General features: G+C 41.6%; 1 protein-coding gene across 4 annotated transcripts in view; it reads left to right on the forward strand.

Moving 5' to 3' along the window:
* Positions 1 to 1,181: 1,181 nt before the first annotated feature.
* The window catches only part of arap1 (ArfGAP with RhoGAP domain, ankyrin repeat and PH domain 1), a 48,035-nt gene continuing 22,315 nt past the window's right edge, over positions 1,182 to 26,901 (forward strand). For 3 of the 4 annotated variants that reach the window (XM_076735082.1, XM_076735086.1, XM_076735085.1), the window contains exons 1-13: positions 1,182 to 1,292; positions 10,651 to 11,804; positions 16,935 to 17,104; positions 17,781 to 17,869; positions 17,953 to 18,035; positions 19,175 to 19,327; positions 19,663 to 19,732; positions 20,756 to 20,876; positions 20,966 to 21,150; positions 21,262 to 21,368; positions 22,235 to 22,434; positions 22,701 to 22,786; positions 22,962 to 23,144. In XM_076735082.1, the coding sequence (XP_076591197.1) occupies positions 10,720 to 11,804; positions 16,935 to 17,104; positions 17,781 to 17,869; positions 17,953 to 18,035; positions 19,175 to 19,327; positions 19,663 to 19,732; positions 20,756 to 20,876; positions 20,966 to 21,150; positions 21,262 to 21,368; positions 22,235 to 22,434; positions 22,701 to 22,786; positions 22,962 to 23,144 (2,532 nt within the window). In that variant the 5' untranslated portion in view covers positions 1,182 to 1,292; positions 10,651 to 10,719. Of the gene's footprint in view, positions 1,293 to 8,925; positions 8,943 to 10,650; positions 11,805 to 16,934; positions 17,105 to 17,780; positions 17,870 to 17,952; positions 18,036 to 19,174; positions 19,328 to 19,662; positions 19,733 to 20,755; positions 20,877 to 20,965; positions 21,151 to 21,261; positions 21,369 to 22,234; positions 22,435 to 22,700; positions 22,787 to 22,961; positions 23,145 to 26,901 lie in introns of those variants that run through there. The other variant, XM_076735083.1, reaches the window with a different exon arrangement.

Consider the following 26,901-nt stretch of genomic DNA (forward strand, 5'->3'; position numbering starts at 1 on the left):
AATCAGAAGATTGTCATTGAAAAACACAACAAAATCCCCCAAAAATCTAAATAAAATGAAATCACTTTTAATGTTTGTGTTTTATTTTTCAGTGGAACATGTTTCAACTTTTTCCCAGCGTTTCAATGGCAGCGTGTCCTTTCTCAATGCCAAAGGTTATTTTCAATGGCATACTTTACAGTCACTATTCTACCCCCATACAAACACAGCAGTGGCTTCCAAAACAAACAACACCCAGACCAAGTCCAGATTGTACTGCAGTCAGAACCAGATCTGGCAGAGCAGTAATGAAATGACGAAAACACTGACAGAGGACTTTTGTAAGTCTGGAAAAACAGTGAACAGCACCATGTTCACAAAGGGCAAGCCAGAAGGTAAAAGGGAGAAGCCCCCCCCTTCAACTGAGCTCTGCGGTTTGCAACAAAACTGCTGATCCTTGAAAGTCACTTTTTGGTCTTCATTTTCCTCCATCATAGTCTGGCTGAGTGCATTTTATGCAAATATCCACATCCTCTTCTGCCCGCTCAGCAGACGGTCTTACACAGATCTGGTGGAACCACTGATTGCGGGTGCTAGACCTAGTTTACCTGAAAAGCAGAAAGACGGGGAAAAAAAATGTTTTTAAAGGGCATTTTCCTTGTACCATTATCATTTTGAATATTATAAATTTGAACAAAAAAGAACACAAATCAGTTATAACTGCAGATATACACATCATATATACTCATAGTCAATAGTGAGTTAATTATGATATTTTCATTTTTTGTATTATTATCTTCTGTGACAGCCCTTTAATATTTTGTAATAGAGGGACTCACAAGCTGTAATAAGTAGATTCTTTAATATAGCCTTTTGTGAGCTGTAATTCTTGGTAGAGCTAAGAAAATGGGATAATATCTAGTTCCAGGGGATTTGCGTGAAAACGGATTGGGCTGTCCAGTCTTTTTCAGTGGTCACATGACGGTCGTACGGAAGTTTTTGCAATTTAGCTGAATCAAGTTAGCCATAACTAGCAAGAGAAACACCGGAAATATATTGTCGCTACCCTTAAAATAAAACGCTACATAACAGAATCTCAATGTATTATCATGTATATTCTGAAAGGTGAAGCCGGAAATGGCATACGTCTGTTACTGCAGCTTAACACTGAATGCCTGAGAGTTGTTACCGCTACTGCTTTTCATCCGTGTGAAAAATGTTATCCGCTATTTGGCGTCGCAGTTGTTGCCACTAATTTTACCCTCAAAACAAGTGTATTTCAGGGCGTTGGACACTTGGGAAGACTTGAAAAGGTAAGCGACTTACAAGAATTTCAAACTTTTTTTTTTTTTCAAGAGAAACTTTCCCAGAACAGCTGATAAGAATAGACGCCAACTTCGCAGCATAAACCACACGAACACTGGGCTGGTTTGAGAAGAAAACTGTTGCCGAGGTTACGTTCACGGACTGACCGCTAGCTTGACGTGCTGCGGTGACAATACCGTTAGCTAAGCTAAAGACATTCACCAGTTTACAAAGCAGAAAACTTTTTTTTTTTGCGAATTGACCGTCAACCATGGATTGCAGTTTTGTTTTTAACAGCTTATCAATTAATTAACAGGATTAAATGGTTGTCGCCCTGTAGCTAACTTGTTAATGTTGACTTGTTGGATGTGTTTGGCTGTTCCTCGCAGCTGCCACAGGCTGCTCGCTTCTTTTCTCTGGTAAAAGCGGAGAGGAAATGGACTGGCCACGACGGGGCTGTTTTATCCCCAGAGGAATTCGTTATTTTGAAGCTGGGTGTGTGGGTGAATTGGCTATTAAATCGTGCTTTTTAATTGAAATCATAGATGGAGTAATTTTGCTTGAATGTGGGAAGAGACCTTGTCGTATGTCTGCTTCCCCACAGCATGACTGAGCCTCGCAGCAGGTGGACTTGTGACAGGTGGTCATCCAGACCTAACGTTTGACTGTGCAGGTGTTTTTACTCTCTTTTAAAGGTGGCACCATCTCATACCACTGCAGCCGACACTGTGATAGATTACACAAACCCACATCACTGCTTAAAGTTGTCCAGTCGCTTTTTTTTTTTTTTTTTTCTTTTTTGCGCTTTAGGGCAGAGCCCCTACATTTGCGATACTTTGAACTCATGCGTGGAGGTGACAAGATGTGATTAGTAATGAAACTGTTTAAATATGGTAACTAACAGATGAAGTTATTAAGATCAGTGGAAACTGTGAGGTTTGCTCTTTCAGTGCTAATACACTCGACGTTTTGCATGTGGGCTTAAAGCCTTAAAATAGGGTGCGTTGTGCATGACTGGCTCCATGGACCCTTAAAATGAGTGAATGTAAGGTTATAGGTTTAAAGTTCAGTGTTGTCACAGAAGCTCCTGAACCATGAAAATTGTTATCAGTTGTGGTTAAACAGATGTTATTCTGTCCCACCCTGACAAAACTTTGCATTACAGTCGATGGAGCTTTGGTTTTATCACTGCTGTATCAGAGAACTTAAGCAGGGCCAGTGAAACATAATAAGTAATGATCAGAGCTACCAATTCATCACTTTTAAGGGCAACACAAAAAATGACCCAGCTGTTATCAATCAGCAATCATGGCCCTACTGACCTTGTTTTGTCTAGTATTGGAAACTGATAATGAGTATGCCTGTGACTGTTTTTGGCTTTCAAGTGCCACACTGAGAGCCACAAAATGTACTGTTACAGGATGTTGTTTATCAAGGTAGAGACACAAGCGCCTGTCAGCCTGTGATTTTTGCATCTAACAGTGCAAAAGGCGCCTAAATTTAGCCAATTCAGATTCAGTCTTGATTTAGATTGATTGAACTTCTGCTGAGGCGGTGAGCTCTGAATTATTTAGTGGTCGTTGACATCGAGTTGTAGCTGAATGCTTTGTCCATCTTTTCCGGCCTCTGTCTTTCTTTATCTCTCTTATGTCCACCACGTTTGTCTTTCCCTTCTCCATTTGTTTCCCTCTCTGCGTCTGTCTCATACACTCACATGATTACTTGCTACTGAATCACTCTGCATGGTGAGGTGAGAGGAGGGGGATCTTGCTGGTTCAGAGGATGCATGGAGGAGGACACAGGCTAAATGAAGTGCCCTGTTGTGCAAGAAGTGACAACCAGAGGCTGTGACTAAAACAGCCTCAAACTGAGGTTATTAATTCTGCTTCAAGACTATGTTTTCACAGGGGAAGAGAACACGTCACTTGGTGATGAGTTCACACTTCTTGTGAAAATGAGATATGGTTTGGCGTGGAGGAACTCACTTTATTTTATTTTTTCCAAAAAAGGAACAAAATTGTTCAGAGTGGACAGAATTTTCAGTGCTGTTGAATTGTATTGCATTATAATGCGAGGTGTTTTTAAAACTTGAGAGTTGGCTCAATTCAGTGCTGATGTGCTGTCAGAAAGTCAAAATTTCAGGTCAACCAACAAGCAAAAATTGACCTCATGAAAAGGATTATGTGAATGTTAGCTCAATTTACTAATACATGCAAAACATCCATTATTGTTTTTTACATAGGTAGCTGCAGTGAGTTAGCAGTGGGGGAGAGGAGAGGAAAGGACAGAAGAGAGAAAACATTACATGGCTAATTCAGACCTTTTCTGTTGTAAGCTTGTGGTATGCACAGTTTGTACTTGTGGTAACATCAGCTGACCTCCACCATGAGAAGAAAACCCCATGACCTCCAGAACTTCATACTCTCTTAAGTCAAAACATTGCTTTTTGTCATAAGTTAATGACTTTGGTCCCATTAATAGGCTCCTTAAATGTGGTCGGCAGCAGTTTCTGGTGGGTTACCATGGGAAACATCCTCCTGTGAAATGTTGCACCCTGAAGAGGCAAATACACACACACACACACACACACACACACACACACACACACACACACACACACACACACACACAGGGGCTTGTTCACTGGAGGACATTGTTCAGATGCATTTCTTTACTGGCAGGACTGAGTCACTATTCAGTTCTAATTGAAAGTGGGCTGAAAGCAGCAGTGTGTCTGGTGGTGGGTTTATGAGTCATGTCCCGTGTGTGTGTGTGTGTGTGTGTGTGTGTGTGTGCGCGCGCGTGCGCGCGCGCGCGCAAGTGTGTGTTATCCTTATTAGGCCATCACCTTGATAGAAAATCTGAGAGTCTGGAGAAAAGTGGTTACCCAGCTACTTGTCCCAGGGAAGCATACAGTGAAGTAAAGTTATGGGATGCTGATTTCAGAAATCTGGCCCATCCAGCAGCAACAGACCAAATGGTTTTCTTTTCGGCAAAAAAACTGACTGTGTGCTACCTACCCACCAAGATGCTCTAAATTTGGTGTTGTGACCAAGATATGTACTGAGTGTGACATTTTGCAGTTAGAAAATAAACTTGTCTGTTCTCTCACTGTGTATCACTGCATCTGTGATAAGGGAAAGCTGGCGATTGAGCAGCACAGTCAATACACCGGTCCATCTCTAGTAAATGGGTAATTGCTTGCTAACAGTAGCTAACCCAGTACAAATGTTACGACGCAAGGATTTAGCTTGCTCTGTGTTTTGAATTTTAGATAGTAATGATAATCTGGGTGCATATTGGCATTGCTGTCTCACATGATTTCAGTAGAATGTGAATTAAGTGCAGTTCAAGGCTCTGAAGTAGCACTGCCTGTGCTGCGTTAATGATTTTTATCAGTTAAGCATCAATAGACAGATGTCACTGTGGCAGCGGAGGCATTGCTGTTTCATACTTGGTGAGAGATAAAAGCTTATTACACTGCCGGGCTGACACTGTCTTGGTGTATCTTTCGTGTTATAGGAAATGATGCACATGCATACACCATTTCTCTACACAGCAGAGGAATGGTGTAGAAGAGGGATCTTTAAAACCGCTGAACATCACTTTGTCATGCAGACTTCATATACATCAGTGGGTGTGTACTACTGAAAAGCTTGTGACATGGATCATCAAAGAAGGTTACATATCACATCATCATCATCAGTTAGCACCCTTTGCAAATTAAAACAGTGTTTAGCATTAATTAGACTAAATTATCCAGAGTATCAGCATGTGATATAGGCAAGTGTGACTGAATGCCATGTCACGATAATCCAGACAGGCAAAGTACATTTGACATCTGCAGTGATTGTACAGGTATGTGTGTGTCTCAGTGCACATAAATAGTAAACAATTAATAATGTATTTCTAAGGATGCAATAAGTCAGCATTTGCTTAAGTACAGAGGTCTGTGTAGATGTTATAATATTTCTGACTGAAATTCCTGATTGGCTCTTGATCACTTTTGCAAATCTAACACCTAAAAATGAGACCTGAAATGATTCATCGCTGTTTACTGTGATATAGCCAGTCAGTCCCATCACAGTGACAGTTAAATATGTATGCTGTCAGCTACAACCTTGAGTCCAAAAAGTAAGGTCGCTTTGTAAAACCAGTAAAACAGAATGTGATAACTTGCTGATCCTTTTTGACATATACTCAATGGAAAACAGTACAGAGACAACATATTTAATTTTTTACCTAATCAACTTCATTGATTTTTGTAAATATCTGCTTTTTCTGAATTTGATGCCGCAACATGTTTCAAACATGTTGGGACAGGAGCAACTAAAGACTGAGAAAGATGTGGAATGCTCCAAAAACACCTGGTAACAGGTGATAATATGATTGTGATGAAAGGGGCGTCCTCGAAAGGCTCAGTCATTCATATGTAAGGATGGAGTGAGGTTCACCACTTTGTGAACACATGATTGTGTAACTGATGTTGCTACATGAGCTCGAAGCACTTTGTAAAACCGTTGTCAGTGAACACAGTTTGCTTGCAAACAACTGCGTTCTGGTTTATCTACGTTTAACAAAGCATCCAGACTTTTTTAGATCCTAGGTTGTAACGTTGTGTTGTAACAGTCTTATTTACTCCACCCTCTCTGAAAATAAGAGTCTTCCCAGCATCACTTTCCACAGGCATCCATCATGTGTATAAATAAGGCACCATTTGTACTGTACACTCAGGTGTCATAAAATACCTCTAGAATATCCCACTTTCACTGTGGTATTTACACTCTGTCAAATAGTTCAACCTTTATGACTAAACAGCCAACAAGTGCTCCTTGAGTGTTGGTCTCTGTGAGGCTAGACAATCTCATTTGGAGAAAAAGTGCAAGTTAACCCTGGACTCACTTTCATAGCCCACGTCCTGCAGTTGATCCAGAACCGTAATCAGAAATTCTGCATCCACCTCAACCCCCAAAAGTGGGGTGACCAGCTTTAAATTGCGAGTTGTCCTAACTTTCAACAAAACCTAGCTGACTAAGATCTGTTGTGTAGACATAGTATCTTCAGAGTGGTTGCGAGGACCATTTTTTCACTTCACTTTCAATAGAGGCTACTTGCTTCCTGTGTTTGTGCTTGTGCTTTGTTTGGCTTAACATGATGTGAACCTTTCTGGCTAAATGCAAAAGATATAATTAATATAGATCTTTTCATCTGACTGTCAGTAAGACGGCAAATAAGCATATTTGACCACTAAAATAAATGACCAGTTTCCACCTGAACCCACATAATATTAAAGAAAACCATAGATGCTTTAAAAATTCTGTGCAGTCAGTCTAACCGTTCATCAACTGCTGACTTCCTTTTTCATAGGCTTTTATTGCATTTCTGCAGTTCCCAACCAGTATTTTGCTCTCAGGACATTTCAATTCATTTATCTCCCCATCCCTCCCTACCCTCGGTCCTTCTCTGCGCTCCCTCCCTCCCACTCAGAAAGCTGCCAATAACAGGGTCTCTGTGCTGCCTTCACAATGGCACATTCTGTTGCCCAGGCAAGTACATACACACTGACAAGAAGGAGGGATGCATGGTGGGGGCCCACTGTTCGACTCTGGTCAGGCTGTTTAAAACAAGTGCTCACCTAATAATATTGTGTGTGTAAAGCTGGTTGGGGGGTTGGGCTCAGAAATTGTGTTTCAGGCTTCATATCCCCTTTCAATTTAACACACACAGATATCCGGGATGCTGCATTTTCTCCGTGTTTGGCTGATATGAGGTTCATCTCTGATTACTGTCGGTGTCCTCACTTTAGAAGCACATGATCTACCACTTGGATTGAGCTTATGTGATTAAGACAACAACAAAATCTAACAAATGTCATCTCCCACACATTTTCACATCAACATATTATAATGAGACTTCAGCAGCAGCTTGACACATTACTAACACCAAAAGCATCTGACTCTGGCTCTCCGCCCCATGCTCTTATTACATGCATAACACATCCATAGCGACAAGGTTGTGGCTAGCAGTGTACAGTGTGTCACAAAACTAAAAAAACTATAGTGTCAGGCAGCATTCAAGTATGGCTGGCAGTCTGAATGTTTCTGTGTGATTTGACCAGCTTCAATAGCCTGGGTATGGTGTGTGCGACATTAGCCTAACTGTGACAGGTTCTTTAAAGTGCCTCTGCAGGGAAAAGCTCAAGTTTTCAAGATGAAACAGTTTGATAGAATTGATTATTCAAAAAACCTATTGATCAAAATTTCATACAGAGGATGTGTTTTTATTTCCTAATGAAAATTGCAGACAGATGTCAGCGCCGTTTGCAGCCCATTCACTAAACCACCTTCAGTTAACTCGCAAATATTGAATGGTGTTTTACTTCTGAGGTAGCTGTGGAAGTATAAGCTGCTGAGGTTTAATGCTCGTCATGGACAACATGCCGCTGTATATAATGCATAATATATGGTCTTTGTACTGATAGCCATAACACAGCCATGATTAAAAGGAATGCTAGGATTTTTTTTTTGGATAATATTAATCTAATAAAATTTCAAAGTTAGCATAATCATCAAAGGTCACCTCCAAACCAAGGTTGACCAATCTGTATGAATCCATGAAGACACCCAAGTGCTTTCATGTATAACTAATTACAAAACAGAATGCAACATATGTCAAAATGGATCAGCAAATGATCACATTCTGTTTTGTGTTTTGCACAGCGTCCCAACTTTGTTTTTGAATTGACATTGTGTATTCTGTGATGTTTAACACCCACACTGGGCTACTTATGAAGCAAAATGTCCCATTAACCTGCCTGAACTCATTTATCTTAAATTGGTTTCCCTCATATTGCCACATAGAAAGTTCTGTGTCTGTGTTCACTACTGCATCTCCTTGGTCACATCACCTATTGATATGGCATCTCTTTTATACAGGATTGCTTGTTTGATTTAAACAAAACAAATTCAAGCCTGTTACAACAAAATCACCCTTGTGGAATTTCATAAGTAAGATCTGCTTTATATTTTAGAGATACAAAGATCATCTGAGGTGCTTTTATCTCGTCGCCCATTGATTGCTGCAACAGCCTCTTTACGATGAAGACACTTGTTGAGCAGCCTCAGGCTGTGCAGAGCTCAGCTGCTGCGCTTTTGCTCAGAGCTACGACGTGTACCTGTGTTTTCAAATTGAACTGTTATCATCAGTTTTTCTCACCTTCTATATTAGTATTTAACACTTGCGCCTCTTCATGTCGTTCCTCGAAGACACACGCGCACACACAGAACACACAATGCTGATTAAGTGCTGGGTGAAAAAATAATTTCCAATTAAAATTTAATTATTTAATAAATATAAACCTTGGACTCTTGTGTATTTAGTTTACATTCTGTTCAACATTCTGAAGATCGATCAGACTGTTGCTGCATGAAGTGTTTCTGATTTCCTCATTTTAAAAATAGGAACTACGCTGATCACAGAGCAAGATTCACACTGTCCCTGTGGTGTTTGCTGTGTTAGAGGCAACATTTAACAGGAAATGAAACGCACCCATTTCAACATACTCACACACTGGTGAATAGTATTTGTCTGGACTGGATAGTGTGAGTTACTGTGTGCTCGCTCAGCCTCCTTCGCCCTCACTTCCAGTCTCCAGTCAGGTCCATGTAATAGTTTTATTATTTAACTGTTTTGCGTAATCGTGTCATTAGCCAGACAGCGAATATGTCTCACAAAATATTTCTGTTATGTGCAATAATATACTGTCAGCTTCTGTTAAATGAAATTTAATCTTTTAGATTCAAAGTTTCGCCATTAAAGTCCTCAGATAAATTATGTAAGGGAAAGTTTCATATTCCTTTCCTATTTTGTGTCATTATGTGTATCAATGAAATTACACTCTTTCTTATTTGGTGAGATGTGGAGTATAGTTCTCAAAATAAAGTTGAATAAGTAGTTCTCCAGCAGGGAGATTAGTGGAGCTTGTATTGACCTGAACTTAAAAAAAAACAAATGTATGTGTGCTTGATACAGTAATAATTGTTGACGCCTATCGTGTATCTTGGTGCAAATGATTCGGTTTAGAATATTAAGACGTGTGTATGTGTGTGTGTTGAGGAAAGACTGTTTGTGGCTCTGCCTGGGAAACCAGCAGCTTCCCTTGTGGTTCAAATTGTGAAGCAGAGAAATAAACAGTAGTGAACGTGGTAGGTGTCTGATTAATTTTTTTGACAGCAACAAAAGAGCTTGTGAAGGTGTAGTCAAAGTTATTGTCATTTTTTAATGTTTTTTTTTTTTATGATAGCTCCAGTTTATGCATCACAACAGTCCTTACTGAGCTATTTCGTATAATCAGGCAGGTTTGCATCATGTGAAGCCGAGAGCTGACACTGCCTGCTGTTTGCTAATCAAGGCCTGACATTGTGACTGCTCTGCATGTGAACACCTCCAAAAGAAACTATTGATATCCGAAGCCGCACTGCATTAGAAAACCCAAACATAGAGTGGATGGTACGAGTGCTAATGGAAAGGGATGGGGATGCTTTGTGGGAAGCTGATCTTGAATCCACTTATGCAGCATTCAAGTGTGTGTTTGAGAGAATTGAGTGAGTCCGTGTGAACGTGCTGTGTGTGTCAATACTGCTTGTGTCATTTACACTTCCTCCCATAGTGGTCTGTTGTGCGATAGTACTACAGTGCTGCCTGTGTGTTGCTGCTCAAACTGAATCCTCTAAGTCATTCAAAAGAGTTGAGTTTAAATGTTTGGTCAGATGTGTTTGCCTCGTATTAGGGATGGAATAATTTTGAGTTATACTGATATCAAATATGATCATCTGAACTGAGCACTTTCTGAGGGCACAATGTGTTCAAGCTGACACTAAAGTGAGCAGAAGTGCTGTTGACAATGACAGTGCTTATCAAAATGACTAAACTGCAAGGGGATCTCACCATCAAGGCATTAACACAACTTCCTCTTGTCCTGAAGTGATGCTATCATGCCTAGCTTTGAGACTGCTGTTCACAGTCAATAAAAATACCCCCCTCTTGGATTTATACCGCTGTCATCCTGATCGTAATCATATTTATTTCTGCCTTTCAGGAAGTGAAATTATTATTGCACTTTTGCACCATAACACATTTCCCAATGCAGGGTTTCTCAAAATAGTGCAGTATGAAGGAAGTGTTTTTCGTCAGCTAGTCTATACTCAGACTAACGCGACACACACTGAGCCATTTTTTGGAACTATAACAAAGCTTTCAGCTTAAATTTGGAAAAACGTTCTTGAGTTTTGAGCGGATGCATGTAACTTCCTTGAATGGATCCGATGCTTTTTGATAAGCTGTTCATGCTTGTTTTCTCTTCCACAGGTTGTGTCAGCCATGATCTGAGGTGTTGAAGACTGCATTGTCTCTGTGGACGTAGACTTGCCACCGCACATGCTGCACTCGCACACATTAGTCATGGCTCAGTCAGAATCCTGTGCGACTGTGTGGGACTGGTTGTGCGTGCTTCGTCTGGAGCAGTATTCTGAGGCATTTCAGAGCGCCGGGCTGGCAACGTTACAGCAATGCCGCAATCTCACCGCAGATCACCTGGAGCGGATGGGCATCACCCTGCCGGGTCACCGGAGACGCATTCTGGCTAGCCTGAGCAAAACTCATGGCAGTGGTGACACACACTGTCAGCTTGTACAATCTGAGAATGATCAGAGATTGGAGGAAACAAGACATGTCAAAGTGTTGCCGAGAGAGAGACCTGTGCCCATCCCAGTGGAAGAAAAACCCATCCTGAAGGAAAGGGAGAAAAGAAATGGAGAGACATCGAGACCTACACCCAGGGAAAGGGAAGGGAAACCAGTGCCCAGGGAGAGACAAGTATCCAGAATGAAAGAGGAAAGTGGAGATGGAGGAGAAAAGAAGCCCGTCCCCGGACAAAGACAAAGACCACCTAGAGGAGGAAAAGAGGATGAGAGGGATGGAGGAATAGATGGAGAGAGGGAGAGGCCTGTGCCCAAAGAGAGGACTAAGTTTCGCCCTAGTGCTCCAGTGGACTGTCACCCCAGCCCCCTTCTCTCTCCAACTTCTGACACCTCTTTACCCCCTGTTCCCCCTCGAAGCACCCCCAACTGCCCTCCGCAGCGCTTCACCTCTCCCCTGAGCCCCTCACCTCCTGCTGAAACCTGTAAACTGGACAGACATGCGGTTAAAGCCCTGGCTGTACAGAGCACATCTGTGTCCCAGGGTTCCACCCCCACCAGCACCCCTACCCATACCCCCACACACGCACCTCTCCACCCTCCCAACTTCCCCTCCACCCAAACTCGGCCTCAGACATTAGCCATTCAGCCACCTGCACAACATTTGGGGAGCGACGGAAGAAGAAATAATTCACCTGTCTCCCCCATTGCTTCGCCTTGTGATGACAGAAATGCTCCACCTCTCCCTCCAAAAGTAGGGGTCGTGCATAAAGGCCCTCCACCAATCCCACAGCGGTTTCCTTCACAGTCTCCCAGAACTCACAGGTAAGGCAGTCTTTTCAGTGCATGTTAATGCAGCTTTTCATGAGTGTTTGCACTTGCTGTAATGGGCTGTATTTTAGAGCTCTTGTGTTTAAGAAAAAGATTAAATTCCTGCACACAGCCAGCACTACTGCTGCTACAGATACAACGTTTCACACCCCTGAAAGTACATGTACTGTACTTTCCACTATGTAATGTACCCTTGTGAACTTTGAGTGGAAGTCTGTTTATAGCATGAGCGTTAGTCCTCTGGGTGTGTGAGGGTGCTATATTGAAGGCAGAACAACAGTCATGTGAATTCCCGTCTGTGCTGTGTCTTTAACTTTCTTTAATTCATGGAGAAATGGTCAAGAATTCCACCTCCGTACTATAAATTGCATGACTTCTTAGAGGATTGCACTGCCATCTTTTGGACAAGATGAAAAGTGCACCTCTTGTCAACTTAAAAAGCAGTTAGAAACCAAAAATGTTATTAGGATCATTAAACACATCCTGAAATTAAAATCCCGCACTTCTTGAGACCGAGAGGGCAAAGCACATTGACTGACTTGAGTGGACTCAAAGCTCAGTGGCCTGTTGAATACGGAAATATGTGAACAAGTCCTGTTGAGTACGGCTATGACTGAATTGAGCCTGATCTGTGAGGCTGTCTGTTTTGTGGTTGCTCAGACCTGACCACTGGAGTGTATGCATGTGTGTGTTTTATTTTTCAAAGGCTCTGTGGTGACCTTGTCTTAACTGTCATCTTCCTACATTGTATTTGATATCAGTTTTGTTTAAATGTTTTGTTTCTGTAATCCTTGAATGAGTTTCACCGATGAAACAACAGCAGCCCTTTATCATATGTTTGTGTAGTTCCCGGTGATGGCATGCAAGATTAGGAGCTCTTTCCGTTTTCTGTGTCTTTCATCAGCAGTAAGGGGAAAAGAAAGCCTTAAGCCTTGCCTCAGGCTTTGGAGTAGTTCTTTTATGAGTAACATGTGTGTTCTCTGTCTGCATTTTAAAGGGAAACTAGCTGTAGCAAGAGGGAGGAAGTTACAATGGAGAACAGCGGTTAAAAACTCTCCTCCTCATTAGCCTCTGTGTGTGAGGAAAAAGAGAGTGAGAAAATAAAGGTGGAGAGAAAAATGAAAGTGTTTTTGTCACCAGGAACTGCCTTCAGTCTCTTTTGTAGCGTCTACCAGCGCACATTCACACGCTCTCTTGTTTCCTCGTTGGTGTATTTTGTTGCCTCCTCCCATCTTCTGGTTAACTGGTCATTTCCTCCTCCTTTTTCATTTTTTTTAAATCTTTTCTGATGTCTGTTTGTGTTGAGGATCTTTGCACCATCATGGAAGAGGATTCCTTTTGAACATGTCGGGACAGGTAACGCTGATTCGAATCATATCTGTTCATCTCTTCTCCCAGTCTGTGCTTTAGCGTCTTTAGCGTGCGCTCACTCTTTTTGTCACCCTCCTCCTTCTGTTCTGTCAGTGTCTCAAACGAGGAAGCCTTACTGTCGTTTTTCACCTATTTCCAGTAAATCGAAGACAAGTTTGACTGTGTTTACAAGGTTTTTTTTTTTGTTTTGTTTTTTTTTTACTTTGACCAGAGTAAAGTAGTTAATTGTTTTAATGATCCTGGCTGAGACCAGATATCCTGCCCTGTCCTGGGGCTGTACACGTTTATGGAACTGGCATGGGTATTGATGCATTACCTGGATGTCTGTGACAAAACCAGTAAGACTGGATTTTGCAAAGGCATCACAGGCGTGTTTAGCTGTCATGGAAATTGGGCCGAGAAAAACTGCGCTCTCAGCTCTGACATGCCATGACGTATAGACCGTTTTTCAAACAGAAGCTATAAATAATGTCTGTTGGCTGTGTCTCACAGCACAGATTAGCTTACTGCTACATTTACCTGTATTGAAAACTAAAGCACATATGCTATCTTAAAATGCCTCTCATCTGTTGACAGCATAACAAAAGGGTCCATTATCAAATGTCAGTTGATCTGGGGATAAAGGGGTAGAAATATAACTTCACATACTCACAATGTGGGAGGACAAAGGAGCGGTCATTATTTCTACTGCTAGCCAGCAGAGAGCAGGTTAAATATAGCATCTAGCTCGCCCCCCTCTCAGTACTCTTCCTCTGAGACAAAGGAGGAACTGCATCAACAGGTCAGTTTCCCCCCATTGTGGGTCCCGTGTATCATTTTCTTGTTTGTGAAGCAGTGCTTATGAATATAACATATATATTTAATGCCGTTAATGTAAAGGATGGTTAGCTACGTCATAAATCTGTTTCTTTTTCTGTATCCCCAAATACATGACAATGCAATATAATTTGTCCACCAGAGGTTTGTTAATTCAGACTATGTGTACTGTCTAAATGTAGGTAATTTTTGTCTTGACAGCTAATGTAGACATGGGCCTACCACCTTAGAGGACCACTTAAAATGAGACTAGCTAAAGTAGAAGCTGACCGATCGAGCATTTTTAAAGGCCACTATAATAATAATAGTTTGGAGCTGGAAAAAGCTGACAGCCCATTAATCAGCCAATAATCGTCCCCTGTTCAGCTGCTTATGCCCACTGTGAACTTTCAGTTCCTCTGCTAGTTTTATCACTGAAACGATCATGTTTATGGTTAATGCTAAAAGTTACACTGGCAAAACAGACGGCGTGCTCTTGGCAGAGCAGCAGTTATCTTCAGTAGAGGGTAATTTACAAATCAAACTTTCATTGAAATATAAATTATCTCCGGTACGTGACGACATTACCTTGATTTCCATACCAAACTGACCTATGTCTCCGTGTGACTGGTGGAGACTGTTGGAGCCTGGTTCCACTGATCACTTCAGTGTGTAAAATGTTTTATTGGTGGTGATTAATTGGCCAAACCACTTAGTCAGACAACTCTCTGTGCCTAAGAGCCAAACCACTCATTGTAACAACTTCAAATTGAGTATGTTGTCTCTAAAGTACATTAAACTGATGATCAGCTTAAGCTGCATCACATGACTGTTTGAACTTCTGTGACACGTCCTTTTGTCCAGTGTGGCAAATCTTTGACCTGCTCTGACCTAAAATAAGTCAGTAACCGTTTTCTACTAGTATTTGACTCAGCCATGAAGCACATACTTATTTGTGAAACTAAACTGAAGTTGTTTGGAAACAAAGTGACTTTTTCCTTAAGTCTACTGTCAAGCTGTTTCCTGTATGACTAATATCTCGTATGTCCTTGCCAATGTAAAAGCTGATCATTGTTACTGTAATGAAGGAAATTCACAAAAGACAGAGGATTAAAGAGGAACTTTCACAATACTGGATGGATTGAAACCAGGGTTATGTGCTCACTCTTGACTTTCCGTTAGCATGGAAATAGTGTGTATAGGCTGTTTGAAAATTGTGAGAAGGAGTTTCACAATGTGTGGTGGGCTATGCATTTGTAAACATACAATACTTGTAAAATGTCAGCGTGACTTTGTTTGAAGGAAGAAATTGGGATTATGAACATGCTGTTATGTATAGCTAAAATAGAACAATGCGAGAGATATTTTAATACCAAAGATGTGTGCATGCATAAGAGGAACTGTGCTTATGTGCATTGTCATCACATTCATACGTCCACAGGAATACATTCATACACCCACATCAATAAGCGTCCTGGTGTTTTGGTTTGTGTAGACAGATGACTAAGTGCTCATCTGCCCATGCGATCCAAAGCAACCCTGAGCTGTGGTAATGTTTGACCAATCAGTGTGTAATTTCCCCTTAACGTAAGGCCTACTGACTCTGGGAAAATGTTACAAAGATTACACTTGCACTATATATGGAAAGGGAAGGAGCAAAGGAGTTAAACAGTGTTGAGGTGTTGTTTTAAAGCGACGGTAAGATGCTGTGTGAGGTCAACCCGGAATTCCCTGCATGGATTATAGAGACAGTGTGAGATACTTGGTGTGCTGCACCTCCACCCACCCCCAGAAATCATCAGAAAATGAATGCATGGATAAATAAATGTGTATTGTGTCACTATGTGCACACAATGGAGCGTATTTAATGTGTGTGTGCATGCATGAGTGCGCACTATGGATATTCTGGCAAAAAATGATCCACCCACAATAGTTAAAAGGCAGATTATCAGGCTTTACATTACTGCTACTTCCACGGCCAGCTTGCCTGTGAGGATGAATGTAATGTGTGCACATGTTGATCCAGGGAGTTTCTGGTGTGATGTGAAGCCGTGTAAAATGCTCTCTGTCACTCAACCTTATAACTCAGCACCCACGGACTAGCTTCAGTAAGTCTCCCAGCTAATGTTAGCATAGCATTTAGTCAGGTAGCTAGAGCTTGGCAGACTAGGAGCTGGCTTTTCTGGTCCTGCTGTGATTGTTTGACTAGTAAAAAGGTACTTCATTGTGACTAATCAAAATAAAACTGCTTATAAAGTGTTCATCGTGCCATCTGAAAACAGCGTTTATCATGGTAATAGAAAATTTTGTATTGTTACCATTACGTGGTAACATGGTATATTGCCCAACCAGTATACTGCCACATCTCATGTGCACACATACTGTTTCTGGGGTGTGTTTGAAGGGGATCCAGAGGTATGCTTTGTTTACCTGAGGATCTTGCTAGGTGAGGCAGGTTCAGACTTGCTGCTTAAACCACAAGTAACGAGGGAAAACTAGACACTTTCAAGGGGACCGGAGGGACACTGGTTTGACACAACTCAGGGATTAATTCCAGTACCACTGAAGATGACTTAGGCTCCAGAGCAGCAGTCAATAATATGGACTTAATCAGGTTACCAGAGTTGTTAACAGCATGATTTATTTATTTTTTTCTTTTTCTTCATGCAATTCTTGGAGAGCTCTGCTTAACTTTGTTGGATACAACCGGATTTTTCCCCATTTGTGTTAGGAGTAAATCCTCAAATGCTGCTATCTTTGTGTTTTTTACTGTGGAATGAGAAAAGACAAGACAGAAGAGGAGAAGGGGGGAGAAGGGCTTTCTTCCCAACAGAGGATGTATAGAATCAGCCGCCTGCTTGGGATTTTCACCCGATCTCAGATTACCATGATGTCTGAGGACTCATCTCCTGCTCTCCAAACCTCTGTTGACCTGTCATCTACCCCTTTATCCCCCAGCCCCTCTCCCACCAAGACGGTCACTGATGAGACACAGAAAGACCAAACTCCACAGGTCCCACCTCGTATCAGGACACCCCAAACTCTTGAAAACACACAACAGTCATCTCAACCCGACACTCACCCGGCTCTGCCTACTAAGAAGGTCTCACAACCTCCTCTTGAGTCCAGTAAGTAATATAATTGGAATAAAATACTGTTTTAAAATAATTTTTCATCATCAGCTGTCATTTTGCAAAACTCATTTCTGTAAAGCACTTCACTATGAAAACTTCAGATGAGCCTGTTTCCAGTCAGGCCAGTTTTCGAACTTAGCTCCACTTTAGGCTTTACCAATCACACAGTGTGCCAACCAGATCGAAACTCAGCGTGTTCTCTCCAAAGTTCTCCTTCTGCAGTCTGTCTTGGCTGCTGTAAACAATCAGCACAGCGAGTTACAGTCAAACTGCAGGACATGTTACATTCATTTCAACTTGACATTTGGGCTGCAGTTATTGTTTAACTAAAATACAGAACTTAGACTGTAAACAATCTAAAGTACCTGTACAGCATTTCACCTAACATAGCATTTACATGAGTACTATGAGGTCACTTTGACCCATGGCTGTAGCCTCACAGTGAAAGTAGCATTAAAGTAATGTAATGAAACAGACTGTGCCTGTAAAAAGAAAGTAGTTTAAATACTAAAACCATGAAAATGTTGGCAGATTATTACTATGACCATCATATTGTGTATGTTCTTTTTGTAAGCAGTGCCATCTTTTTAAAGTTTCCCTACATACCAGACTCAAAGCTAACCAAAGCTGTGCAAGTCCACTCGTTCTGATCGTCTCCTCTCTACTGCAGGGTTGGATTCACTCGATGATAGTTCTGATGACTACGAGGATCCAGACTTGTTCTACCCTGGTGCTCATCGAATGAACACACCAGACAGGGTAAGTGAGAATGTTTCCTTCTTTTCCACCCTTCCTCCTCATCTCCTCCTGACAGTGTGAATGACAGCTATCTCCTCATATAGGATATGTCCCTGCAAGTGCCAAGACAGCCAAAGGGACGGTACAGTTCTTTGTGCAGTGACGATGAGCTGTTGGATGATGATGAGTGAGTCCATGCATCAACACATAAACAAACCATTGAGACTAACCCAGAAACTGATATTTAGGCTGTTAGAGAAAGAAGCCGACAAGCAGCCACACCACTCTTTTGTTGCCAGCGCATTGCTGACCCTGCTAATCCACGTATAGCTTCAGTGTAAAGGTTGCAGATTATGAGTGTTTACCAGTAATTAGATTTTGTTTTCTCAGCACACTTGCTCTCAGGCTTTGTTTGGTGATTGAAGATACAAGTATTTACTTTGTGTTTTGAATGACAATAACCTAAATTCATTTGAAAATACACTACACATGTTTGAGTTATCTTCTGTCAATGTGATTCTTTGTCTTACCATTATAGTTTAGTGTAGAGGCCATGGAAGTTTGGAGAGCCTGTGCCAAATACTATGGATGTGCACTGAAGATGTGCAGTGTACAGGCAATTGTACCTGTATATTTACTTCTTTTTTTCATAATTCATTGAAGTAGAGAATTCTCCAAGCTTTGTAGTAATTGTAAGTACACACACCAAGACACTGACCTCAGTAGAACCTCAGTTTGAACAGGGATGCTCCTTTACTCAGTAGGGGTCGTAGGGGTTCTTTGCATATAATCATCAGTGTTTTATTGAAATTGTCAACAATTTGGATTACAGAAAGGTTAACTCTTGATTGTTCAGGAAGTTTCTTCTAAGACTTTTTGGCTAGTTTTAGTGATTTTGAAGAATTTATTTATAGACTGATCTGACTGAAACTTCAAAAAATACTTTTCACCTTTGTAGATTGTGAATCATTTGCAAAAGCTGTTGAGCAGAAATAATCAATTTACAGCACATTTGTAAATCTAGTCAACAACTGCCCTGTTGTGTATTAACTGTCAACACAGTCACCAGTTAGATGAAAACTATGACAAACAGAAACTTATTCTGGGTGTCCTGCAGAAGCCTCGAGGCAGTGGTGTCTGTGGTGACACAGAATATGCTTGTTGGTTTCCTGCTGATAAAGTTCAGTTAAAGGGTACTTACACCGTATTGCAATAGCTTGAAAATGTATTTGCTTATAGGATGTATTATTTTTATTCAAAAATTAATTTCAGGTTTCTTTCTTTGTATCTGTGTGTGTTTGCGTGCTTATTTCTGTGCATCCAAAGGTCGACCCTATGGCAGGATGAGGGCATCAGCAACCTGCAAGGCAGCGTCTACCTGCCAAACTCAGGCAGACTATCTTTAGCCACTAAAGAAGACAGCTCTCAGCTCGCTGCTGTCATCAAGATGGGCTGGCTGGACAAGAATCCACCTCAGGGGTATGAATGCAATACATGCACATACAGGCTGAGGTTCTGCTAAAAGAGGGCATCAACCGATATTCTACATAGATATCTGCTGTGTACATGACACCATTTAAACACACTTTAAAGTTACTTTTAACATTACACAGGTGGTTTTAGATGCTTAGCATTGAGTATTAGGCACACTGTCCATGATCACACTGAAACTAATAAAAAATGTTATACTGAAATGTTAAAATACTACCAAGTTTAACAATGCAAAGCCTCTGTCCTTGTCCCTGTTGTATTACAGTGAAAGGAGTATGTGCTTCACACTTTGAATATATGTTTGTTTGTGTTCTCGTACACAGGGCTCTTTATTATCAGAGACGATGGGTAAAGCTGGATGTCGACTACCTGAGATACTTTGACAATGACAAGGTAACAACAGATATGTACATGTCATCATCACATTAGTCACTCTTACTAGGGCTGTCAAAATTGGCCAGAAATGACATTTGAATATTCCTTCTAAAAAAAAAATAAATAAATAAATTAAAAAAAAAAAAAAAAAAAAGTGTATATATATATATATATATATATATATATATATATACATATATATATATATATATATATATATATATATATATATATATATATATATATTTTACATTATTAAAAAAAATATATATATATATATATTTTTTTAAAATAATGTTCAGTACCTTGTTGTTGAATTATGCACTCGTTTCAGCTTGGCCTGTATTTTATTTTCAATCAATGACAGTGATGGGTGTGCGCAGTTTTACAGTTGGTCCACGTGTGTACAAGACAACAAATTTGGAGTTTTTTTCAGTATTGAATGAGAGCGCTGCAGCTGGCAGCCACGAAACAAGGTGCAGTGTAATCCCTCTAGGAGTTTGCGCAAGGCAAAGACAGAATGAAAGACAGGCTCAGATTGTTATAATAAGTGTCTGTCAACATCAAAGAAAGGATCCCTGCCGAGACTGACCTATTTGTTAAAGAGTAGGATCCCTTTTGTTTAACCAGAAACAGCTGTGGTCTCGCTCTCATCAAAGCCGCCAGACTCCATTCACAGAAACAGTGATTTTTGTCATCATAAAAATGGATTAAATGGATTTGAATATAGATTTGAATTCAGAATATGCGTTGACAGCTCTAACGCTTACTGGGAATCTAAATCAAAGTGAGACAGTATGCTCGTGCCACTGAAGCATCCAGTCTGTTCAGCCCATACCAACACCAGCCAAACTGTCACCGCAACGATTTTTCAAGAATTTATTTCAGTGTGGATTGCCAATTAGGTACAGTGATGCATTAGGCTGACTCACCCGCGCACACAAAGGCACACACACACACACACACACACACACACTCCCTGCATGCTGTTGGATCTGTCTATAACAGTGTAGTTGCTGCTGTGTGTGTGGTGTGTTGTAGGAGGTGTACTCAAAGGGGATCATCTCGACTGCCTTCATCACAAATGTGTCCAGCGTGGGAGAGCTCAAGTTTGAGGTCGTCACAAGCAACCGAACATTTATCTTCAGGGCTGAAAGTGAAGGTCTGTCTGTTTTGTCTGGTCATCTGTGTGTGTGTGCTTGCACACATAAAAAGTGATATATCTCAACGTTTACAATCCAATCCATGCAGCTGAGAAGAAGGACTGGGTGACTGTACTGCAGGACTGCACCAGGGGGCGCCATCCGCGCAGCACCATGAGCCCTGGCTCACCCTTGACCCCAGACTACCAGGGCTATCTGGAGCTCAGAGGGTTACGCTCCAAACTGTATACTGTTGTCGCCTCGGATAAAGTCTTCCTCTACAAAAACATCGAGGTAAGGATCCTGTGTGTTTCTGCAGGGATGAGCAGCCTGTTAAAATCACTTCAGATAAACTTGAGCCACTCACCCAGAAAAAACAACACTGTTCTTTCCTCTTTCTTCCAGGACTATCGTATCGGAGTGGGCATCACATCTATTGAGATGAACGTGGGAAATGTTAAAGACACGGATCGTCGTAACTTTGATCTCACCACACCTTACCGCATATTCAGGTATGCATGTACACAAAAATGCATTCAGAGTCCTGCCCATGCACATACAGTAATTGTATGTACTGTATGTAGTCTGACTGATTAATAGTTTTTTCATCTCAGCGATGACCTCATGTTTTCCAATAAGGATTTAAGTGCAAAAGTATTTATTGTACATTGTAAATCAAAATCAGGCCGAGTTAATCTTGGTGCTAGGATACTTGCGGGAAATTAGATCATGTGATTTTACTGAGAACTCCCACCGTTCTCAGAGTCCTCAGCTGGACATCTTTTGAGAATGTAAAAAGCCCTTTGTGTGAATGTGTTTGTGTGAAGAGGAGCGAAGGAGAAGTGTATGTGTTGGTGTGGTGTGTGTGGTCTTTTGGCTGACTGTGCACAGTCGTCAGTGCAAGAGCTCAGCTTGACAGGATGGGGAAATCTGAAAAGGCTTGTGTATTTGTATAAGACTTGTCAGTGTGGGTCTCAAAGTGTGCATTTTTGCGACTTTAGTCATTTGAGAAGCATGTGAATGTGTATTTTAAGGACTCAATGACCAACATGTTCGACGGATGAGAAGAGGAAGCATTCAGACATACAAGTCTGTACATCTGTGTGTGTGTGTGTGTGTGTGTGTGTGTGTGTGTGTGTGTGTGTCTGTGTGTCTGTGTGTCTGTGTGTCTGTGTTTGTACAGTTTCCAGTCTTTGACTCCAGTATATTTAGCAAAACAAGAGCAGGGTAAGAGTCAGCACTCAGTGGGCTCATGAGCATAAGGAAACACACACACGCAGAGCAAACACAGGCTTTCTCAATTCTGTCACTTGGTAGTTGTTATCGACACCATCATGTCGGCCTCAACACTCGGCCGTGTGTTTGCCTCCCTCCGCAGTTTCATTGCAGAGTCGGAGCAGCTGCGAGAGCAGTGGGTGGACGCCATGCGGGATGCGATAGGTGAGGCCTTGTCGAATAGGGAGGTGGCAGAGCGGATCTGGGCGGAGCCTAGCAACAGTCTCTGCGCTGACTGCGGGGCCCCTAAGCCGGAATGGGCAGCCATCAACTTGTGTGTGGTGGTCTGCAAACGATGCGCAGGTTTGTGTGTCTATTTTTTTTCTGTTTAACAAAGTTTTAGCATGTTTTTCAGTATCTACATTTTCATACAGGTCTTGAAAATGTGTTTTTAGTTGTACAGGGTATATATTGACTATTGTCCATTTTTTGAAAGACAGCAATAAGGATGGAAGCCAAATATCAATCCTGATGTAAAAACTCTTGTTTTCTGAGTGGTCGTGGCGAACTTGTGTTATTACATGGTCAGGATGTAATTTGTCGTATTTGTGTGTGTGCGTGTGTTTTAGGAGAGCACAGAGGACTGGGTCCCAGCATCTCAAAGGTTCGTAGTCTGAAGATGGACAAAAAAGTCTGGACAGAAGAGCTCATACAGGTACACACACACACACACACACACACACACACACACACACACACACACTCACACTCACACACATAAAGATTAATGAAAAATGTTTTACATTGTTTACAGTTTTTAGCAAAACTTCATGACCCAGTTCAGTTACCAGTTTGTTAAGTACACATGTATAACGTGACACACTCGGCAGGTGTTCCTCTTGCTGGGCAACGAGCGGGTAAACAGCTTCTGGGCAGCTAACGTCCCACCAAGTGAAGCCTTGACACCCTCTAGCTGCAGTGAAGAGAGACGGCGCTTCATCACCAACAAATACCGCCAGGGCAAATACAGGAAGTACCACCCTCTGTACGGAAACCAGAGAGAGCTCAACAATGTAAGTTGAAATCACTGTCTTTATTGTGTGCTTTTGTCTGCGTTGCTCTTATGTTTGGATGTGAATCTACACACTGTATTTTGTAAGAGAGATTTAATATACAAGACTATATTTTTGTGAATTCTGTCTGTGTTAGAGCTGGTCAACATACAGTATCTTTGGAAAGAAAGGCTTCGTACACAGGGAAGATTTAGAGGCAATTGAGATGGTTGGTCTAGCAATCCACCATGACTAAACTGTCCATCATGGTGACTTCATTCACCTGTTCACTATCAGACACCCATTTCTGCTGAATGTAGCATTTGTTGTTGCTTCGTTTGCTTTTACTGTACTTAAGCCTCTTGCCTTCTAGCACCTGTGTGCATGAGGGTCACAGGCTTAGTTTTGACTGGATTTTGCATACACTGCACTTCTGCATGCCGACTACTGAGACCATGATTAAGAATCCAAGAATAAAGAAGTGACTATAGATTCTGTTTTAGTCCTTTCAGAGTTCAGTTTTGTGTAAGTGCCCAATGGTACCATGTATTGTACTAAAGGAGAGCATTTAGTCTTTTTAAGTAAATGTCAAAGCACACAGTAAGCTCACCTTAAGAGTCTGAAATGGCATGTATGTCGTCACATTTCTCCAGTCAGTAACTATAAAGCAGCCAGTTGAAGCAGTGGTTTGTCTTTTTCTCCTTTCCCAGTTGGCTGATTCAGGAAAGCTGCATTTGTCACTTGATCCCAAAGTGGGGCATTCAAGGAACTTAGCTGAACTCAGTGCTGTTGGAGTGAAGTGCAGGTTCCTGGATTGCAAAAGCTGGCTGAATCCACGATTGAGTCCAATGTGTAAAGCACAGTCTGCCAACTGCGATAATCTTAACAGCTGATATTCAGAGTCAAGCTACATGAAATAAAGATAGAGTAATATTATTGCAGGTTTCAAGCTAACTACTTCCGGCATTGCTTCTGAGTCAACAGTGTCAGTGAAGGGGAGACATTACAGTGAAGTCTAGGAATTACAGTACCTCTGGACAACAGCCCTCTCAAGTAGGACAACAAAGGTCCTACCTGGTCCATGTCAGTGGGAGCTCAGATATAACATACACCTGGCTGTGCCCTCTCAACATGATAACGCTGGTTAATAAAAGTCAAAGTAGGGCAAAGAGAATAGCTGCTTAACCCTCTTACCGCAAACAATGTGGACTGCTCACAGGCATGCTGAGTGTGTGAGTGAGTCACATTTAGCACCTGACCGTGAGTTCTATTTTTCCTTTCTTAAGCATTCAAGCTTGTCCGTGTGTGTATGTTTCTGTCTGTTTTTTTGTGTGTGAATCACTGTGTTTGAGATGCGCAGAAGGAGATGAAGGAAGTTTTCTTATTGTCTCAAACACACACACACACACACACACACACACACACACACACACACCAGTCGCTGCTCATTTTGATTGAAAACTGTTTGTTCAGTCACTGGTCCTCCTCTTCATTCAGTCCTCCTCCATGATGGCTATCTCTTTTTCCTGTCAGGCCATTTCTGGAGAACATTATCTCTCTAGATCTTCAGTTTTCTGTCTTTCTGAGGGCAGAACTTCCCCTCATTTCAAAAAGATACTGTAGTTACTCTCATGAGTGCTCATGGACCTGTCTTTCTCCCTCCAAGATCAAATACTTGAAGTTCTTCAGCTCTGTGCTGCCTCTCTTTCCACTTGGGTGTGTCTTAAGAAATATTACACTCTGCAGTGTGTTTGTGTTAACCATGTAGTTATGTGAAAAGGCAGCTGATGGCAAGGCAGTGCATGTGAATGTGAAAGGAAGAGAGAAGTGTAAGTACACGAGTGTCTCGGGCCACATTCAGGTTTGTTTAGCAGTCCTGGCTTTTTATGTCCTCTTCTTTGTTTCCTTTCGTCTTTGTTTTTCCTTTTTTTCTGAATGTGACATCATTACTCACTGCTTAAGCTGGAATGTGCTGTAACTCCGCCTCCCCCTCTCTTCTCCACCTCTCCCCCTCATTGTTTGACGGGGACTGCAGAGGAAAGTTGATCTCTTCACTCAGGCTCTTCTACTTGTTTGTAAGTGGGCGATATTCATTTAACTTTCTGCCAGACGAAAGCACCCAAAACTAGCTATATTTTTTGCCTTTGCAACTTTGTGTGCGTGTCAGTGTAGACTGACATTTAAACAGAGGAGTGATTGACAGGAACTGAAAACTTTAAGGTAGGGTTGTGTGTGCTGGAGGGCAGTATGAGAGGGTAGTGAAAGTGTGCTGGATCTGTGTCTGTGTGATCTTGTAGACTGTCTCTGTACAGAATGTGAGTGTGAATGTGTGTTTTAATGAGGTTAGGCTAGTGCAAGTGTGGGAATGTGTGTCAGTGGACTTCGGATCTGGAACAGTGTGTCATTTCAGTGCAGCTGAACAAACCCATTTGAATGTGCTTGTGGGGCATAGTTTTGTCTCCAGACTGTATGGACTGCTGTGCTGAAGCTCTATGTTAGTGAGCACATTAGATTTATTGTGCGTCTCTGTGTGTTTTTCACTGGAGTGGGCTGAGACATGTTAATATGCATATTAATATGTGTGTAGGCATGTTGTGTGTGCCTTTTTTGCATTTTTGGTGTGTGTGTGTGTGTGTGTGTGTGTGTGTGTGTGTGTGTGTGTGTGTGTGTGTGTGTGTGTGTTCTCTGTGCACTCGGATGATAGGCTCACCTCTGTCAATAGACATCATTGTCTCCCTCTCTCTGCCTGTTGCTCTCTGTCTTCCCTCCTTTGCACTAGGTGGTCACTATTCATGTTTTCAAAATGTGTTTTAGGGTGCAAAAAATTCCAAATGTCCCAGGAAAACTGGACTTGGTGGTTTGGTGGTTGGTGGTTACATTTATGACACTGGGTCAAAGGACGCTGGGTGGAGCATGAAAAGATGCCTGACAGAAAAATGTACAGTATGACATAGCGCGATCAAACAAAAAGAAGTGTCGGCAGTTTGAGACAAGTTTGAGTGAGGGGCAGTTATCACAGTTATTATTCATCTTTTCTGCATTTTTTTCAAATCAAGCTATCTGTTCCTAAAGATTGAAAAACAGACCCCACATTAGATCTATTTTTTGTGTTTTGAGTGTAGTGGGTGAGTTAATATCGTCCCACCTGGACAACCCCTACCAAGGACTAACCCAGGTCTTCTTGTTGTGCCTGTGTTGACTGCATGCTGGTGACAATCAGTATTTCATTGGTACTTATTATAGCAAAGTGACATAGTTGAGAGGCAGCAGTAAAAACTCTTTATAGGCTTGTTTTTGTGCTTTTATAGTTGTAGAAAGTGGCTTCCACAGAAGAAAAGCTCAGTTTCTCTTAGCTCTGCCTGTCTGTGCATTCCCTGCTGTTGCTCACTCTTTTGTCTCATCTGTCTTCCCCTCTCCTGTTGAATCCTCTCATCTCCTCATTCACACTGCAGGATTTTAGGTCAGAAATCATTTTCAATTGTACAGGAAGATGGGATCTGCTTTCTTGTTTGTTTCCTTGCGCTTTTCTTTTCTTTTCCTCTTTGCCTGTCTTTTCTGTGCCTCAGTCTTACTGTTTTTCCTCCATGTCATATTCATTCTTCTCCTCTCGTCTCTGCCTTCATCCATCTGGATTTTCACCTTCACCTCCTACTCCGGGCTCCCTCTGTGTAAACTGTCCCTGGTGAGGTAATGATGGAACATATGTGGATAACTGCTCCTTCTCATCTGGATTTAATATATGTACATGCATACACACATATATAAGTTCAGTATACAC

Source organism: Chaetodon auriga, chromosome 7 (assembly GCF_051107435.1).
Source record: "Chaetodon auriga isolate fChaAug3 chromosome 7, fChaAug3.hap1, whole genome shotgun sequence".
In the NCBI taxonomy this organism is placed as follows: Eukaryota; Metazoa; Chordata; class Actinopteri; order Chaetodontiformes; family Chaetodontidae; genus Chaetodon; species Chaetodon auriga.